This window comes from Engraulis encrasicolus, chromosome 2, assembly GCF_034702125.1.
Source record: "Engraulis encrasicolus isolate BLACKSEA-1 chromosome 2, IST_EnEncr_1.0, whole genome shotgun sequence".
NCBI classification, from domain to species: Eukaryota; Metazoa; Chordata; class Actinopteri; order Clupeiformes; family Engraulidae; genus Engraulis; species Engraulis encrasicolus.
The window spans coordinates 38857444-38875484 of NC_085858.1; the positions used below are offsets into that span (position 1 = coordinate 38857444).

The 18041-nt window shown below is 45.1% G+C and overlaps 2 protein-coding genes across 5 annotated transcripts in view; both read left to right on the forward strand.

The window, feature by feature from the left end:
- Nucleotides 1-378: 378 nt before the first annotated feature.
- LOC134462413 (pentraxin-4) lies at nt 379-7091 on the forward strand. Its single transcript, XM_063215432.1, has 4 exons — nt 379-685; nt 2147-2403; nt 3764-4572; nt 5561-7091. Exons 1-4 carry the CDS (start codon nt 542-544, stop codon nt 6202-6204), a joined length of 1854 nt encoding a protein of 617 aa, XP_063071502.1. The 5' UTR covers nt 379-541; the 3' UTR covers nt 6205-7091.
- Nucleotides 7092-7502: 411 nt separating this feature from the next.
- The window catches only part of clcn7 (chloride channel 7), a 33547-nt gene continuing 23008 nt past the window's right edge, over nt 7503-18041 (forward strand). The window contains exons 1-10 of one of the 4 annotated variants that reach the window (XM_063188212.1): nt 7503-7739; nt 8602-8676; nt 9705-9779; nt 10514-10579; nt 11717-11849; nt 12245-12354; nt 13355-13435; nt 14312-14374; nt 16943-17026; nt 17310-17403. In XM_063188212.1, coding sequence (XP_063044282.1) covers nt 7629-7739; nt 8602-8676; nt 9705-9779; nt 10514-10579; nt 11717-11849; nt 12245-12354; nt 13355-13435; nt 14312-14374; nt 16943-17026; nt 17310-17403 — 892 coding nt within the window. In that variant the 5' untranslated portion in view covers nt 7503-7628. The remainder of the gene's footprint in view (nt 7740-8601; nt 8677-9704; nt 9780-10513; nt 10580-11716; nt 11850-12244; nt 12355-13354; nt 13436-14311; nt 14375-16942; nt 17027-17309; nt 17404-18041) is intronic. The other 3 variants (XM_063188219.1, XM_063188226.1, XM_063188233.1) reach the window with 3 other exon arrangements.

Consider the following 18041-nt stretch of genomic DNA (forward strand, 5'->3'; position numbering starts at 1 on the left):
CTGTTCACTGGGATCCCGTCCCTGTTGGCAGACCAGACGCCAAGCCTTGAGTGCAGAGGAGATGGAAAGAGAGAGAGAGAGAGAGAGAGAGAGAGAGAGAGAGAGAGAGAGAGAGAGAGAGAGAGAGAGAGAGAGAGAGAGAAAGAGAGAGAGAAACACAGTCAGAGAGAGAGAGGGGGGGGGAGAAAGAGACAGTCAAAGAAACAGAGACAAAGAGAGAGACACACACTAGAGAGCTGGAGAGAGAGAGAGAGAAAGAGAGAGAGAGAGAGAGAGAGAGAGAGAGAGAGAGAGAGAGAGAGAGAGAGAGAGAGAGCACTGGAGAGAGAAAGAGAAGCAATGAGAGCTGGGAAGACAGAGAGACAGAGGGGGAAAAAGAAGGAGGACCATCCATCACCCTTGTGAATTTAAAAAAAAAAATACCCCAAAGCCTCCAGCTAAACACTGCACTAAATCCAGTCGTCAGACTACAGTGTGTAGCCACTGCAGCCCCTCTCCCTCCGTACAGAAGCGACTCTACCGGTCGGTGTGATCAGCAGAGATGGAGTGTGGCGGTGGCGGCAGAGCTAAGCGGGACTTGGTGCTTATCGTTGTCATCTTCCTCCAAACTAGTCTCTCTTGGGAACAAGGCACACGTCAATCAGACCGGCTCCTGTCACAGAGGCTGCGGCAGCTGGATTCTCAGGTTTGGGCGAATTCTTTATATGTCTCTCTTCCTGTCAACTTGTGCGAGTGTGTGTGTGTGTGTGAGAGAGAGAGAGAGATAGAGAGAGAGAGAGTGTGTGTGTGTGTGAGAGAGACAGTGTGTGTGTGTGAGTGTGTGTGTGCATCCCTTTGTGTGTGTGTGTGTGTGAGTGTGTGTGTGTGTGTGTGTGTGTGTGTGTGTGTGTGTGTGTGTGTGTGTGTGTGTGTGTGTGTGTGTGTGTGTGTGTGTGTGCCTGTGTGTGTGTGTGACATCAGCAATGAGAGGTGATTAGAGGGAATAAGGCAAATGACTGACGGCCTTCTGCAGTGACACATGTGCAGAACAATCTTTAGGATAATTGCCTGACGTGTCTGCGAAGATTAATGCAATTGTATACACAGCGACGCCCTGTCTCGTCATTATATTCCATTATGTTCCACGGCCCTTGGAGGAATTTGAAGTGGCCCCTGAGATGAAAAAAGGTTCCCCTCCCCTGTGCTAGGGGTACACCAGAACACTGCAGGGGTGCATGGAAAATGTAATTGTATGGAATGTAGCCCATATAATATATGGAATATACAGGCCTACTGTATAACTTTATGACAGGCTCAAGGCCCACAATGGGAACATTACAGTACATACATCCTTTATACATTACTCATTCATACATACATATAATAAAAAAGGAAGTTTCACTGGGATAGAGGAAGAGATATAGAATATGAGTTAGGGCAGTGGTTCTCAACCTTTTTTGAGCAAACGCCCCCTTGACCTCATCCTAAGCATCCAAACGCCCCCTTGACCTCATCATAAGCCTGCCAATGCCCCCCTTCATATTGAAAAATAAAATAGACTAATGCGCCTCAATGGGGAACTAAGCCCCACCCCTAGGGCTCCCCAACGCCTCCTGGGGGGCTGTAGCACCCCTGTTGAGAAACACTAAGTTAGGGGATAGTCATAGTATGACACATCATATAGGGCAGTGTTTCTCAAAGTGGGGCGTAAGCCCCCCTGGAGGGGCGCGGAGGCATCTCAGGGGGGGGCGTGTGTCATCTGATTTTGGGGTTTTTTCCCCCAAGGAAATGATTTCCTGTCTCGCCAATAAGTCAATAAGTGTAATGCCCTCACCAAATATTATTACCACCAATTGCAGCCATGGCCTAATGGCTAGGGATGGGCTCTTCAGATGAAAGGGTTGCAGGTTCAAAATACCACCCATACCAGTCCCTTCATCCATGGCTGAAGTGTGCTTGAGCAAGGCACCTGACCCTGCAATGCTCCAAGGACTGTAACCTAAACCCTGTAAAAACTGTAAGCCGCTTTTGATAAAAGCGGCACCTAAGTGTAATGTAAGGTAAAGTTATGTAATGTACGTAACACAAAAAAAAGGTTGGGTAACACTGCTGTATATTGCACCATTCAGTCACAGCCCTCTTCCTCATTTGATCACTCTCTGTAAAGTTCAGGAAGTTCCAGGAGAGGACGCTGGACCACCTCCAGAGCATCGCCGACACCTTCAACGTCTCCCAGAGCATCGACACGCGCTTCAAGACCCTGACCAGGCAGTACGAGGGCCTGGCCAGAGACCTGAAGCTCTTCAAGGCCGCCACGGACGCCGACCTCGACTCACTCAAGGACTGGACCCAGAAGCTGCAGAAGAAGACCAAGAGGCTGGACCTGAGGATGGGCACCCTGGAGAAGTCGCTCAGGGAGAACAGGTGTCAACATGCCCATCTCTTTTTATTTTAAATATTTTTTTAATGTATAAAAAGAAGACAATCCGCACACTTCAGGTCTATTTTTGTGCAAAGAAGCTTTCCTTGATTTGCAAGCTTTCGGTCCTTAGACCTTCATCAGGCAGAGACTCTGTAAAGTACTCTAAAGTACTCTAGCTTGCGGATTGTCTTCTATTTATACAGATTTTTTCCCTGAATCCTGCACCTTCTAAACAGATGAGTGGTGGCCTATCACAACTTAAGTTATCATAAGTTATCAGTAAAATGTTATTGAAGGAAAGTTTCGTAATACAATAATAAAAGTATATTGTGACACATCCTTCTTTTTTCTTCTTTTTCAAACAAGGAACCCAGTCCCACCCAAACCCACCCTACCCACCCATACACACTGTCTTATTGTGAAATGAAAGGAGAGTAAATCTCATTTTATTTTAAATATTTTTTGGGCTTTTTGCCTTTATTTGTGTGACAGAACAGTGAAGATATGGGCAGGGAGTGAGTTGGGAGAGAGAGTTAGGGAAGGGTCGGCAAAGGACCCGGGCCGGAATCGAACCCGGGTCCACGACGTAGTAGTGGCCCAGTGGCCAGTGCCGCACTGTTAGGCCACGGTGGGGCCGCCCATTTCATTTTAAATGTTGAGAGGACCAAGGAACTAACCATTGATATTAGGAAGAAAAGGAATGTGCCTGTTCCTACATTACGTAATTACAGATCACTGCTTCTTAGTGGTGTCAACAATGATCGATTCGGCGATCCAATCCAATGCGGGGCATGGACGATCCAGGATCGATGCGGCAAGTTCCAGGATCGATGCGGCAATTTTTTGAAATTTCAATTACTTCCGTGGATATTTCCAGAGCAAATGAATGTTAAATTAAATAAAAGTACTTCAAAGCATTGCAAGACTGATACAGCTTGATCCAGACTGATATAGAAAACAGCCAATAAATTGTTGCTCAGTATCTTACTACTTGTATTGCCTCATCATGACTGATGAAACTTTTGCTTTGCTTTCAGGAGAAATGTAATGCATTGCAATGCATTGTAGAATTGAATCGGATCAGATCGAATCGCATAGAATCGAATCGAATCGGATCGCTACCTCCCGAATCGTGATCGAATCGGATCGTGAGGGCAGTGCCAATCCACACCACTACTGCTTCTAATTTATTTTTTGTTTTATTATTATTTTTTATTATGTGCTTGTCTTGTCCTGCTGTTATGTGTTGTGTGGATGGCCACCACCAAGGGGATTAATAATTAATAAACTCTCTCTCTCTCTCTCTCTCTCTCTCTCTCTCTCTCTCTCTCTCTCTCTCTCTCTCTCTCTCTCCCCCAACAGCCGGGTCACCCAGAGGCAGGCGCAGCAGCAGAGGGAGGATCTGTCCAAGCTGAGCGACGAGCTCCAGGAGCACGTGGGCCACATCGACTCGGTCAAGGCCCACCAGGAGGAGGTGCGGGACGGGATACGCAGCCTGCAGGGGCTCCTGAGGCAGCAGCAGAGCCAGATGGAGCGCCTGGAGGAGCACATGAGGGAACGGCCTGCTGCCCCACCGCCCCCAGTGTCAGTGCAGACCAGTGCTGGCCTAAGTCCGGCTCTTGGTCTTGATCCTGGTTCTTCTTCTTCTCGTACAAGTTCTGGCGCCTTCTCCTCGAGAGGCTCATCACCCGTGCCCAGGGAGGCTGTCGGGACCAATCAAACGCCTCGGGTGGCCGCCGCGCAGGTCTCGGAGCGGAACCGAAGACCGTCTCAGACTTCTGAGAGGAACACAAACCAGCAGGGATCATCCGAGCGCATCACCAGACCCCAGCCCAAGGCCTCTAAGCAGCAGGGGGGCGGCAAGGTGAGGAACTACAGCCCCGCCTCCCTGTATCCTCCTCCCAGGCCCACGGAGGAGGACAGCAGCAGCAGGAGCAGGAAGGCAGGAGAGAGGGACAGGAACAGGCTGAGGAATAGGGTGCCCGCCCAGTCCAGACACACCGACTTCCTGGGGGAGCACAGAGCGCCGCCCCCTGGTCTGGAGGAAGAAGGAGAGGAGGATGAGAGCGAGGACACGGAGGAGGGAGAGGAGCTGCCAATACGGAATCTCCTACAGCTGCCGCTGAGACACAAGATTCCGCAGCATTCTGTCCCCAGAGTGCAAGGCACAAGTATGCACTCTCTTCTTCCTTCCTTCGATACAGGATATAAATCCCTGGTAATCCCTAACACTTCCTCTAGGCTTAGTGTAGTGTGGAATGAATCATATGTGAATTTCACAGTGCACTGGTAAACAAAAAAAACCCTCAAATTGCTTATGACTATATTCCTTCCTCCCAACAGGATAATGCCTCTTAATAATCAGGCACAAATATGCACTGTTTCTTTCTCTTCCCTTGCAACAGATTAGTCAGGCACTTCCTCCAGGCTTAATATACAGTAGTGTAAATTGGAATCCTAGGCCTACTGTATTTGAATTACACATTTACATTTACATTAACAAAAAAATCCCAAATTGCATATAGTGAAATCTGTTTCAGTTCAAGAATCTGATTTATCAGTGGTGAAATAGCCAAGAACTGGTTTCTGTATTGACAAAAAGGGAATAGAGACTAATGAAACGTCTGCCCTTTCCTTTACTTTTTAAGAAGTTACCACATCTGGGGAGTGTGGTCATGTGATCTGGAAAAAATGAGTAGTTCCTGAAACCACAATCACCTCAGATAATGACCTTCCAAAAACGAGGTTGACACATGATTTAATTCACTTAGATGTGACAATCATGTGTGTGTGTGTGTTTTATATTTGTTACTAACAACTAGATCAAAGTTTCAAGTTTGTCTTAATTTTCTGTCATACCGTGATCTACAGTTTGTATTCTATTTCTATAGCTCTCTTTTTGATGTGTGTGTGTGTGCGTGTGCGTGTGCGTGTGCGTGTGTTTGTGTGTGTGTGTGTGTGTGTGTCTGTGTGTGTTTGTGTGTGTGCGTGCATGCATGGGTGCACATATGTGTGTGTGGGTGTGTTTGTGTGCCCATATGTGTGTGTGTGTGTGTGAGTGTGTGCGCGCGCGTGCGTGTGTGTATGTGTGTGCATGTGTGTGTGCGTGCACATTTGTATGTGTGTGCATGTGTGTGTGTGTTTTCTCCCATGCTGCAGTCTGCAATGTGGACTCCATGCTGGTGTTCCCCTCCGCCTCCACCGACAACTACGTGACCTTCACCAAGGGCTTCAGCACCAGCATCTACGAGCTGAGCATCTGCACGTGGCTGAAGGTGGGCTCCAGGTACCTGGGCACGCTCTTCTCCTACGCCACCCAGGACAGCGACAACATGCTGGTGCTGTACGGCCGCAACACCAGCTCCCCGGCCGGCAGCGTCGACTTGGTCATCGGGGACCCGGCGCACCGCGAGCTGCCCGTGCACGCCATCCTGGACGACCGCTGGCACCACCTGTGCGTGGTCTGGTCCTCCATCGAGGGCCGCTTCCAGTACTACATCGACCGCCGGCTGACGGCCACAGGCTCCAGGTTCCAGAACGGCTACGAGATTCCGCCGGGAGGCGTTCTGATCCTGGGGCAAGAGCAGGACTCGGTGGGGGGAGGCTTTGACCCGGCGGAGGCGTTTGTGGGGAAGCTGGCCGGGTTCACCATGTGGCCGCGCGTGCTGAGCCCCGGGGAGATCTCCTGGGTGGCCACGGGGAAAGGGACCCCCCGGGGAGCTGCGCTCAGCCTGGACGACGTGGACATGCTGAGAGGAGCTGTGCGGAGGGTACCGTGTGACTGTCTGGAACACTGTACCTAACACCTAGGTTGCAGAAAATAAATAAGTAGCCTAATAATACCTATAATAAATGTATAGTGTGGCGCGGGATTTAAAAACAAACAAACAAACAAAAACATTTAAAAAACTAAATTTCCATAAGAGTTTTTTCATTGGGTTGTTGTCACATCAAAAGTCTGTGTCCACAGTAGATATGCATAATTGAGGTGACTGTCTGGAACACTGTACCTAACACCAGGTTGCAGTTTGTCAGAAAATAAATGAATAAATAAAAATAACTAATAATAAATAAGAAATGTAGAGCGTGGTGCAGGATTTAAAAACAAACAAACAAAAAATAGTTTTCAGTTTTCTATCACATCAATATCAAGTCCTTGTCCACAGTAGATATGACAGTAATTGAGGTGAGAGATATGAGATAAGAGAAAGATATGAACGATAAAATCCAGAAGGGGGAAACCCCCGCAAATCCCATATTCCTTATCATCAACACCAACTGTCTTGCCTACTGAGTGGAGATGTGCCCTCTACAGTGGCAGCTCTATAGAGGAAATACAATGAAACAGCGTCCAGTCATGTGCAGTGAGTGACTCAGCATCTAGAATCTTTGACGCTGTGCCAAATTTCCATGTTAGTCATATTCCTCTGTGGCTTGCAACTGTTCTTTTTTTAACCGCACAAACGATGAGATGGCCATTGTTTATCTTCAAAAAGCCTCAAATGATATCAGATGAGCCTTCAAAAGCCTGACTTGATATGGACTGAGAACACTAACTACTACTGCCTGTATTTCAATTTCAACTTTGTGGAGCAGATGCGCATTTTGTGTGTGTGTGTGTGCAGGGAAGCCACCAGGGGGGGACAAACATGTCACTTGTCCCGGGCCCTGGGACCGAGGGGCCCCAGAATTCGGTCCTCATTACATTATTGAGTGGGGTGGGTGGGGGGTCTTTGGAATCACCTTGTCCTGGGCCTAGCCTAAGATGTCAGCGGTGTGTGTGTGTGTGTGTGTGTGTGTGTGTGTGTGTGTGTGTGTGTGTGTGTGTGTGTGTGTGTGTGTATTTTGTAGTTTGACCTTTGACATTTTATTGTGAAGTAAGTATTCTACATATTTTATAGATATTACTGTAAACATGAACAAAATAAAACATATGTAAGTATTAAAATGTGCAATTAAAAATCTTCCTTTACACTAAAACACTGGTCATAGCAAATGAATGTCAGAGTTGTTTACTGGCGAGTTGCATCCACATAAGACTACATTACCCAGCATCCTTTGGGAACGAGTGTACTTTTTGACCGCTTTCAGTACCCGTCCGTTTCATCACGAGATTTCTTGTGATTGTTAGTCATGGGTACAGGCTGTCCAGGGTAGTTTTCCCGTCGCTGTGGTTGATTTTTGCAAATATTGCAGTGGTTAGAGTGTTCAACTACCGGCTAGGAATATGGCAAATATCACCAAAAAAGTGTCATGGTCCAGCCGTGGCGATGACAGTGCGCGCGGAGAGGCTACCCCGCTACTCAACGGCGCCGAGGAAGTCAGATACACAAGACAGGTACGTTAGCCAGCTAGCCACCTGCCACCCATGTCAATCTATATTAAAATAAAATGATTTACACGTTGGCATCGCAATATATATTGAACCCCTATTGCCTGCTTAATACAGTGCTGGACAGTACTACTACTAGCATAGCACAGTGCATAGCATCTTCAATTCTGCTGCATGTAACATCTCGGCATGCGACTTACCAGGAATGTTGTGAATGAGTGTACCTGTATCTAATAGAGATGGAATACAGTAGTTTTACTTCCATTGAAGACGTCTAACGGTAGAATCTAACCTTACAGATTGCTTGCAGTGGGGATGTAGGCTATGCATTGTTATCCCATTGCGAACACGGACAAATACCAGTCGAAGTTATAATGCACTCTTGCGAAAATGCAGTTTGGCTCTGTCAGTGCATCCGTTAGTGAAACATTGTTACACAAGAAAGACGTTATCAAATGTGTTGCCGTTTCATTCCCCCATCTTTTTGATGGTATCTTCTTCGAGAAAGAGGCTTTTTAGGAAAACAACGTAGAAAGTAGGCCTACAGTCTCTTCTATTTTATATTCTACAACACAGTGTGTCAGTGTCGTATTAGTGTAACAGTAGGCTACTTTATGCATTTCAGTGTTATTTTAATATAGCGTGTGTATCTGTAATGAGTCACCTCACATTGTTGCAGTTTGGTATTTCCAACTTCCTATTCTCCCAGACCTGAAGGATTCCCGTTTTATACAACTTTGTTCCATCAACCCATTAAAAGTTACACAATTTCTTGCAGGGAGAACTCAAGCCCTCAATGTCAGCTGCCAACACAGCTGTTTGTAGAGACTAGGCTATTTGAACGTTTTAATGTTTTCAATGTCCTTAGCAATCCGGGGGAAGTATATTTCACATAGGCAGACTCAGTACGGTGGAACTGGACGAAGAAATCACATCCGAAGAGGTAATTTTTTAAGAAGTAACTTAGTCCTCCTTGTCTAAAACCCTCCTGTGGTCGCGTGCTCTCCAACTTCATATCCCTTTTGCCCGTGTGCCATGCAGCGCAGAACAACAGCTTCACAGTTGGGCCTTCACTCAATTACAGAGCTGGCTATTAGGCACACACACAGCTCCTTTGACTGGCCCTCTTGGTTGAATTCCCAGCTGTCCTGGGTGAATGTGAAGCAAAGCCTTTATCTAGAAAGGCCTAGCGCTCGGTCACATCAGATGCTCACTATCAAATCAGTTACCCTTGTCTCTGGGGATGGATGGTTGTAGCAGGGCAGACGGACTCTGAATCATGTGCACTGTTATCAACCAACCCGTGGAAACTTTCAACGTCAGAAGTTGTGATTCTTCCTACTTTGTCTCTGCCTCTTGATTTCATCTCCTGTGATTCAGTGGGACCAACTCGATATCCAACCTCCCATCCTCTCCTTTTGCCTGTGGTCTTGTGATGCGAGGCAAGACGTCATTGGTGACCGTACATGTAGTTTTATTCAAATTCAAATACAAGCACAATTCAAAGGTGACAATTCAAATGAAAGGATGGCGGGAGGTTAGGTATTGAGTTGCACCCAGTGTCTGGCTTGTTGCTAATGGCTAAATCTAATGTAATGTTGTTAATGGTGCAGAATGCGGATGTGTGTATAGAAGACTGACTATGTGTGAAGTGTGTCTTTGTTGATGTGCTCTACTACTACACTAGCATGCCTTGACCTCTGTACACCTCTACTGTCTCTCACTGCTCTGACTAACTGCTTAATGTGGTCACAGTAGTGATCGAGGTGACCTGAGCCCTGCTTCTTTCTTTCTTTCTTTCTTTCTTTCTTTCTTTCTTTCTTTCTTTCTTTCTTTCTTTCTTTCTTTCTTTCTTTCTTTCTTTCTGTCTCTCCTTCTTTCTGTCTCTCCTTCTTTCTGTCTCTCCTTCTTTCTGTCTCCCCTTCTTTCTTTCTCTCTGTCTCTCTTTCTCTCTTTCTGTGATGTGAACAGCAGGACTCTCTGCGGAGGAGATCTCTACCCAAGGAGATCCCACACAATGAGAAGCTGCTCTCACTCAAATTCGAGGTAAAGACACGCACACGCACACGCACACACACACACACACACACACACACACACACACACACACACACACACGCACACGCACACGCACACACACACACACACAATGGGATGCTGCTCTAATTAAAGTGGCATAAAGTGCCACACACTCTCGCTCACACACACACACACACACACACACACACACACACACACACACACACACACACACACACCCACACACACACCCATCATCCCTGCCTGAGTGACCAGTCCCAAACACACTCGCATAGATGGGCTAACTGAACCCGCACCATACCCTTCTAAAACGTACATGCAGTGCATAGAGACATACACATACACACGTGTCATCAAGCTGCTCTCACTGAATTCTAAAAAAAATCAACACACACACCACACACTCCAGCCATCTTGGATCGTTTCTAGGCTGTAAAGCCGAACAGGGCGCTCAGTGTGTGAGAGGATTAATTTGTGAATTATGGCAAGACATTGACCCCAGACAAATAGTTTAGTTCCACATTATGTTAATTCAGTGGTTTGTTTCTTACTGTCCCACCGAAGTAGCATTTGAATGTTTGTGCTCTCTCAATATGGTCAACAACATTGACTGCCAAGAGCGCTCATGTCATGGATCTGAAAGCTTTATTAAAAGCATGCCAGCAATGATGATGATGATAAATCAGGAATTTGTTTGAATTTGTTTACTGATTCATTTCCTGATTGTGCTAACCCTTTAGAGTCTGGACTATGACAACATTGAGAATCAGCTGTTTCTGGAGGAAGAGAGGAGGATGAGCCACATGGTCAGTAGTACAGCTCTTCTCTGTCTGTCGCTTGGTAATGTCAATACTGCTTTAGTTGTGTATATGCATACAGTATATTTTTAAATACTCCTGACACATTTTAAATATCCATATCAAATTATCCATGTCTCTTCTGAAGTGGTTTCCTTTGTGGCCTGCTGTCAGTTCATTTTCATTTCCTCTGATACTCTGTTGTATTGTTCCACATAGCTTTGGGTGTCTAAAGATCAGGAGCATTTTGTAATAGGTAGTCATTGAAATGATCTTCCGCTTACTGTCCTTACTGTTTGTTTAGACCATAGACGGCCAAAGTGAACAGCCGTTGAAGTAACTTCATCGTGAATTCTCTTTTATGAATACCAGAGGACTTGTGACTTGTGACCTGGACTTCAGTCACACATTGATGACTTTAGATTTGACTTGGCAATATTAGGAATGACTTGTGACTTGACTCTGACTTGTAGGCTATTGACATGATACATGACTTGCGCTTGACAGTTTTAGCTTACAGTGACTTTGCAATGGCATGTCTAGTCTAAACGTATTCAATTTTCTGAATTTATATGCGAAAATATTAAGAAAAAAGGAAAATGAATTGATTTGCCCTTAACCAATGCCAGTAGGCCTACTATTGTTTTTGTTAAGAACGCAACTGGTAGAGGGGGACATGTATAGCAGTGTGGAGAGGTAATGAATGTATGACCAAAAGTAATTGTCAATATTGTGCGTGTAGAATACATGGTGACTTGTTAAGGACTTGATATAAAAGGAGACTTGGACTTGACTTGGCTTTGGTACGACCTGGACTTGGACTTGACTTGGTCAAATGTGTCGTAACTTGACTTGACTCGGATTTGATTGGAAGGACTTGAGACTTACTTGTGACTTGCAAATGAGTGACATGGTCCCATCTCTGTTGCATACTATATAATCCCTGTCCTTCTCCACACTAAGGCTTGAGGTGTCTTGGTATGTCCATACTGTAGCTTCATTATACTGTACTGTATCCCGTAGGTGTCTGAGAGATCAGTATAAAGTAACGTACAGCTGCTACTTTTATGGTTCTCTGCAGGGTTTCAGATGGAGATCAGTATATAGTAACGTATGGCTGCTATCTACCTCTATGGTTCTCTGCAGGGCTTCAGATGTCTGGAGATCAGTCGCTGGGTGATCTGTGGCCTCATCGGTGTCCTCACGGGCCTCATCGCCTGCTTCATCGACATCGTAGTGGAGGAGCTGGCCGGGATGAAGTACCGCATCATCAAAGAGAGTATCCTCTATCAAATGTCTACTAACATCAAGTGGTGCTATAGACATGGATATAGATGCGGTTCAAGCTTTTTTTTTTAGTTGGCTTTCTGTTCCTTAAAAGAATGGACAATGTGATCTTTTCTCTTCAATGTGCATGCGTGTCCGTGTTAGTGCGCGTGTGTCCATGTGAGTGCGCGTGTGTCCGTGTGAGTGGGCATCTGTCCGTGTGAGTGCGCGTGTGTCCGTGTCCGTGTGTGAGTGTGTGTGTCCGAGTGTGTGTCCGTGTGTGAGTGTGTGTGTCCGAGTGTGTGTCCGTGTGAGTGCGTGTCCAAGTGCGGGAGTGCGCAAATGCCCTTTTATCATTGTCTCTTTTTCCTGGTTGCCACGGAAACTCCCTTGACTCTCCTTCTGTAGACATTGAGAAGTACACGGAGGTGGGAGGCCTGTCCATCTCGTTACTATTATGGGCTGTCCTGAACTCCGCCCTGGTGATGGTGGGAGGCATCATAGTGGCCTTTTTTGAGGTAACTAAAGGCACTTTTCATCAAGCTTGAGGGCCACGTCTGCTATAATCCTCAAGATCGCTGCAGTCCTCTTCCAAGGGCGAGCTGGTCATCCCCCGCACCAGTCTCAAGGCCACCAGTGACCGAGCCTTTCATGTAGCTGCCCCACTACTCTAACCTACCCAACCACATTCAAAATGCCCCTTCACTGGCCATCTTTAAACAACACCTTGAAACCCATCTATTTTTGGAGGCCTTTTGCTTCTAGTGTCCACAAGCACACACCTACATACTTACACACACACTAACACTGATATTCTGTAAAGCGACCGTGCGTGTTTTGAAAGGCGCTATATAAAAAGAAGGTATTATCATTATTATCATTATTATTATTATTATTATTATTATTGTTATAATGCTATGACCAGATTCTTTTGAGGTGTACGTACTGTATGATGACGATGCCTGAGTGGATGTCTACAGAAAGGGAGTACATGGGATATAAAACGCATATTTTCCATGTCATTGATCCCAGAATCTGCTGTTCTCTATGAACTTGTTCTCTCTTCTTTCTTTCTTTCTTTCTCTCTCTTTTTCTCTCTCTCTCTCTCTCTCTCTCTCTCTCTCTCTCTCTCTCTCTCTCTCTCTCTCTCTCTCTCTCTCTCTCTCTCTCTCTCTCTCTCTCTCTCTCTCTCTTAGTCAGTACGGGTGGCGGGCTGGTTTTCCATTGATAATGGATTGATTTTAATGGGTTAATGAGTGGGTGGACGGGGGCTTGGGGGGTGTGTTGACCATTTTTGTGGGCGTATAGACCATGCAATGGTTCAATAAAGGGATTTTTAGAGTCAAAAGTCATGCATATCTCTGAAACCTGACAGTGAAAGTGAAGTCTCAAATAGGCAGACTGACCCGCATTGCACTGAAGGTAGTGGGGGTGAGGGACTACCCCACCCTCCAGGCAATATATCTCTGCACATCTGTGACATACATGTTCCTTTTCTCTCCCTATCTTTCCTTTCAGCCCATCGCTGCAGGCAGTGGTATCCCCCAGATTAAATGTTACCTAAATGGTGTCAAGATCCCACGTGTGGTGCGATTGAAGGTACCCCTTTCTTTAGTCTCCTCCGCTCTCCCTCACTCTCTCATCTCTCATCTCTAGTCTCTGTCTCTGTCTCTCTCTCTGTCTCTCTCTCTGTCTCTCTCTCTGTCTCTCTCTCTCTCTCTCTCTCTCTCTCTCTCTCTCTCTCTCTCGTGTGTGTCTCTCTCTCTCTCTCTCTGCTCCCCACTTTTTTCTATCCCTCTGTCTCTCTCCTGCTCTCTTAATCACACACACACACTCCATTAGACAAGTCCCTGCTGTTCTCTGCTGGCAGTGTCTGACGGCCATTAAACGCATCAGCCCTCTAGAGAATTTGTGACACTCCTGTCTGACTGTAGATCACAGGCTAACTCAGTGGTTCCCAACCCGTTTCATCCTGAGACCACATTTTGACATCCCAAATTTCTGGGGACCCCATACACGTTTTTACCAACTAAAGAAAATACCATGACGAGCTAACTTGTATGCTATTAAACCTATAGATATTTATTTAAGTCTAAGAATGTATGCCTTTACGTCCAAATATTAATTAGCTATTATGTTACAATTAGTCATATTTGTCAGTATTCCTTTTTACCACACCTAGACATTTTAAGCGACCCCATTTGAACGCCAGGAGACCCCACATGGGGTCCCGACCCAAGTGTTGAAAAACACTGGTCTAACTAAAAGCTTAAACTTGGAGTTTCTGCATAATTACCCATTGGATGTGCGGAAAATTTGTCTTGCAATATACCGCAGTGCAATACATAGATTTTAAGACGCATCACTTAGCATCTTTGTGCATCATTTTGTTGTATGTATCTTGCGAACAAGCCGTAATGAGAGTTTTTCCCGCTCAGTTTCCTAATCCCATAATGCTTTGTGGTTTTCCCGTAGACGCTGGTTGTGAAAGTGTGTGGTGTGATCTGTTCTGTGGCTGGTGGACTGGCAGTCGGAAAGGTAACGTAAAACAGCAGGAAATAACATTTCTAATTAAATTTGTACTTCAGGTTAACCTTTGCCTTGTTTGATGTCTGATATGATTAAATTGTGAATCCCTCTCAGATCAGTCTTGTATTACGTCAGCACTAAATAAATCAAGTTACCTTGTGAGTACTGAGTTAAATGGTGCAGTAGTTGCTTCATTTAAATGAGTAGAAGAGCTAGAGATTTATTTATTAATCTAGAATTATGGAAATTAGGGAAAAATAAGGTGGACATTACCTTCAATGCCTTACGTGTACTCTGACCAGAAGAAGATGTACCAAACTGAGTGACCGTGTCCTTGAAAATACATTTCAAATTCTCAAGTGATCCTATAAGATTGCAGTTACTATTTCGTTTCTCCTGACTGCCAGGCGGTGCTTTCAGAACTCGTTCAGAGCTGGAGTTACACATGTAACCATCGTTTTGTTTGGTCTGCGCTCTGTGCTCCAAAATTATGAACTTTATTTATTAAAACAAAACATACAATGTCTTAATCCCCTTTGATCTTCGCCTGAACATCATATGCTTAATGAATGTCCAGGGGGATCAGAGCATTGTACATTTTAATTAAATATAGTTAACAGTTTTGGAGCACAAAGGCAGCGTGCAGACCAACTGTTTCCTACTGTTTGCTACTATTGTTCAGCACCTGCAAAAATTGATTTGGATGTGTGAACCCATCTGAGCATAGTTGCATTCCAATATGCAGACTTGCGTCCTCCACTTATGCTTGTGGCCTCATACCAGGAAGTAACACGTCGTGATGACATCACTGACAACAGCACATAGAGGTAGAAAATAACACTAGAGGTGACCCCGCCCCCCTTTTTACGGCAATCTGTAGCGGCCATTATCTGTAGGTAGATCAGAGAAATGGAAATTAACGGAGAACGAGGCTCACCTCTGTCAAAAATGGCTCAATCATGTGAAAATGTCCATCAACACACTATACAAGGACAATAGTTGAAGTGTGTTGCTAACTACACTCGCCTCCAAAAGAGTTGTCGCCTATCCATCTGTTTGGAATAACAGCTAATAACCTGACTTTCAATTAATCACTTGGCTTCAGAAGTCACTCATATGAAAGCTACAACCCTCCCGAATGAAAATGTATGTACAAAAATAAATTTCATGCACCAACGAAAGATTGACCCTTTATTGAACACAGACAGGGCAGATTTTCACAAGACAAAAGTTTTGTCGCCTATCGAACATAATGTGAAAATGAGCATATAAGTCACTTCAAAACTCTTCAAATACGCAGATTGGGTGTCATACTTAATCACTGAATCACTCTCACCTCTCCAGAAAATCAACTTTGACCTTAGGTGTATGTCTAGGGTCATTGTAATCATGGAAAGCAACACAATGAAAATCAATGGAGTTCAATGAGAGACGGTGACATATTCGCTATTCTTAGAGCAATACACGTTTAACTTCATGATGTAATCAATGATAAAAGCCCTCAAACACCTGCAGCATGCATGCAGCTCCTCATAAGAGCTCTATCCGTACCATGTTTCACTTTAGGCACCATTTCTCTTTTTTCATATTCTTCAACACCATACAGTTTTGATGCTATCATTTCTAAAATGGTTGATTTTGTGATCTTGATTTCAGAGTATGAGTCCCATTAGCCTTCATTTTTGTCAGAATTAGGCCTGACATACTCTTGGCTGGCTTTTTTGAGACAGGACAGTGGGAGAGACTTCTTTGGTGTTAAAGGTGAATAATTTGGAATAAATACATGGTGCCTAAAGTCAAACATGGGAGGGATACAGCTCTTATGTGGAGCTGCATGCATGCTGCTGGTGTGTGAGGGCTTTTATCATTGATTACATCATGAAGTTAAAAATGTATTGCTCTACGAATAGCAAATATGTCACTATCTCTCATTGAACTCCATTGATTTTCATTGTGTTGCTTTCCATGATTACAATGACCCTAAACATACACCTAAGGCCAAAGTTGATTTTCTGGAGGGGTGAGAGTGATTCAGTGATTAAGTATGACACCCGATCTGCGTATTTGAAGTGTTTTGAAGTGACTTATCTGCTCATTTTCACATTATGTTCAATAGGCGACAAAACTTTTGTTTTGTGAAAATCTGCCCTGTCTGTGGTCATTAAATTACCTACACTACCTACGGAAGTTGGGAAGCTCCATCTGCTATTTCCCGCCATTTCCCAGTGCTGTCGCAAATTGCTGTGTCCTCTCCAGTGTTATTTTCTCATTTGCAAACTGGATGGGGAATGAAGAATCGTCCCCCCAAAATTTGCTGTGGCTAGGCTGACAGCGCGTAACCTTAATGGTTTTCTCCACGGAGGCGGGGCATCAGCAAAACATGAGGCCACAAGCACAAGTGGAGGACGCAAGGTTGCATTTTGGAATTCACTCAATGAGTTCTTAATTCTTCCCTGTTGTTTGCTACAGGAAGAGCCCATGACCCGCTCTTGGGATGTGTTGGTGTACCGTGGTACATTGCATTGAGTGATGTTATAAGATGGCCGCCTGACATTCTTGTGTTGTCTCCTGCTATAGGAAGGTCCCATGATCCACTCTGGGGCAGTAGTGGCAGCTGGAGTCTCCCAGGGCAGAAGCACTTCCCTCAAGAAAGACTTCAAGGTCAGTGTTACGCTTCCATAATTGACTCTGTCCTGATGAAGACCACACCTTGGCCGGAACATGTTGGGTTTTTTTTACTTTTCTTTAATGATTTAGCCATTTAATAAAGCTATTTTAACTTTTTTGGGAAGAGTGGCTTGGATACTTCAACTCTTTTGCTTTAAATGTTTTACTTGTTTCAGTGTTACGCCCCCCAACTTTGCACACACAAACACACATACACGGCAAGCTTTTCTTTTCTATTTACTGTGTTCTGTTGGTTGAATTTTTTTGTCCCCTGCAGATCTTCGAATACTTCCGCAGGGACACGGAGAAGAGGGACTTTGTGTCAGCAGGGGCTGCTGCCGGCGTGTCGGCTGCTTTTGGAGCTCCAGTCGGTACGTCTAACTCAGTGATTCTCAAAGTGTGGTCCGGGGACCACTAGTGGTCCGTGACAGAGCTCAGGTGGTCCGCGAGGGGATTTCTATTTTACCAAGACAAGCTAGGAGTAAGCTATTTTTGTAACATTATTACAAAGCTAAACATAGCATTTCACTACAATAAGACAGGCTTGTGAATGTGGATAAAAAGTAAGTGATCTGCATCGAAATTAGCAGTGTCAAATTAGCACCCATCAACTGTCATTTCAGTTGTCAGGCGCTCCCTGAACATATTTTGGGGGGGCAAAGTGGTCCTCGGTCTGAAAAAGTTTGAGAAACACCGGTCTACCTGTACTGTAACTAAAAAGCTGAACAATTCTGCCGGGACTGGACTGGACAGACCAGAGGCTGCAAAAGCGGCCAAAGATCCAACCTTTAACGTTTCATCAGCAGCTAAAGAACTGAAGCTTACGTTTAGAAAAATGTAAACATTGCGTTGGCTGTTGCTGACATGTCATAGCTCAATGCATACTTTTAGCTGAAGTTCAACTTCTCTTTTGACACCTTTGACGCCCTCAATGCCATAACCGCTGTTGCTGCTTTCACAGCTTTCACCGCTTTTGCGTAAAGTCAAGGGAGAGAGAGTGGGGGAGAGG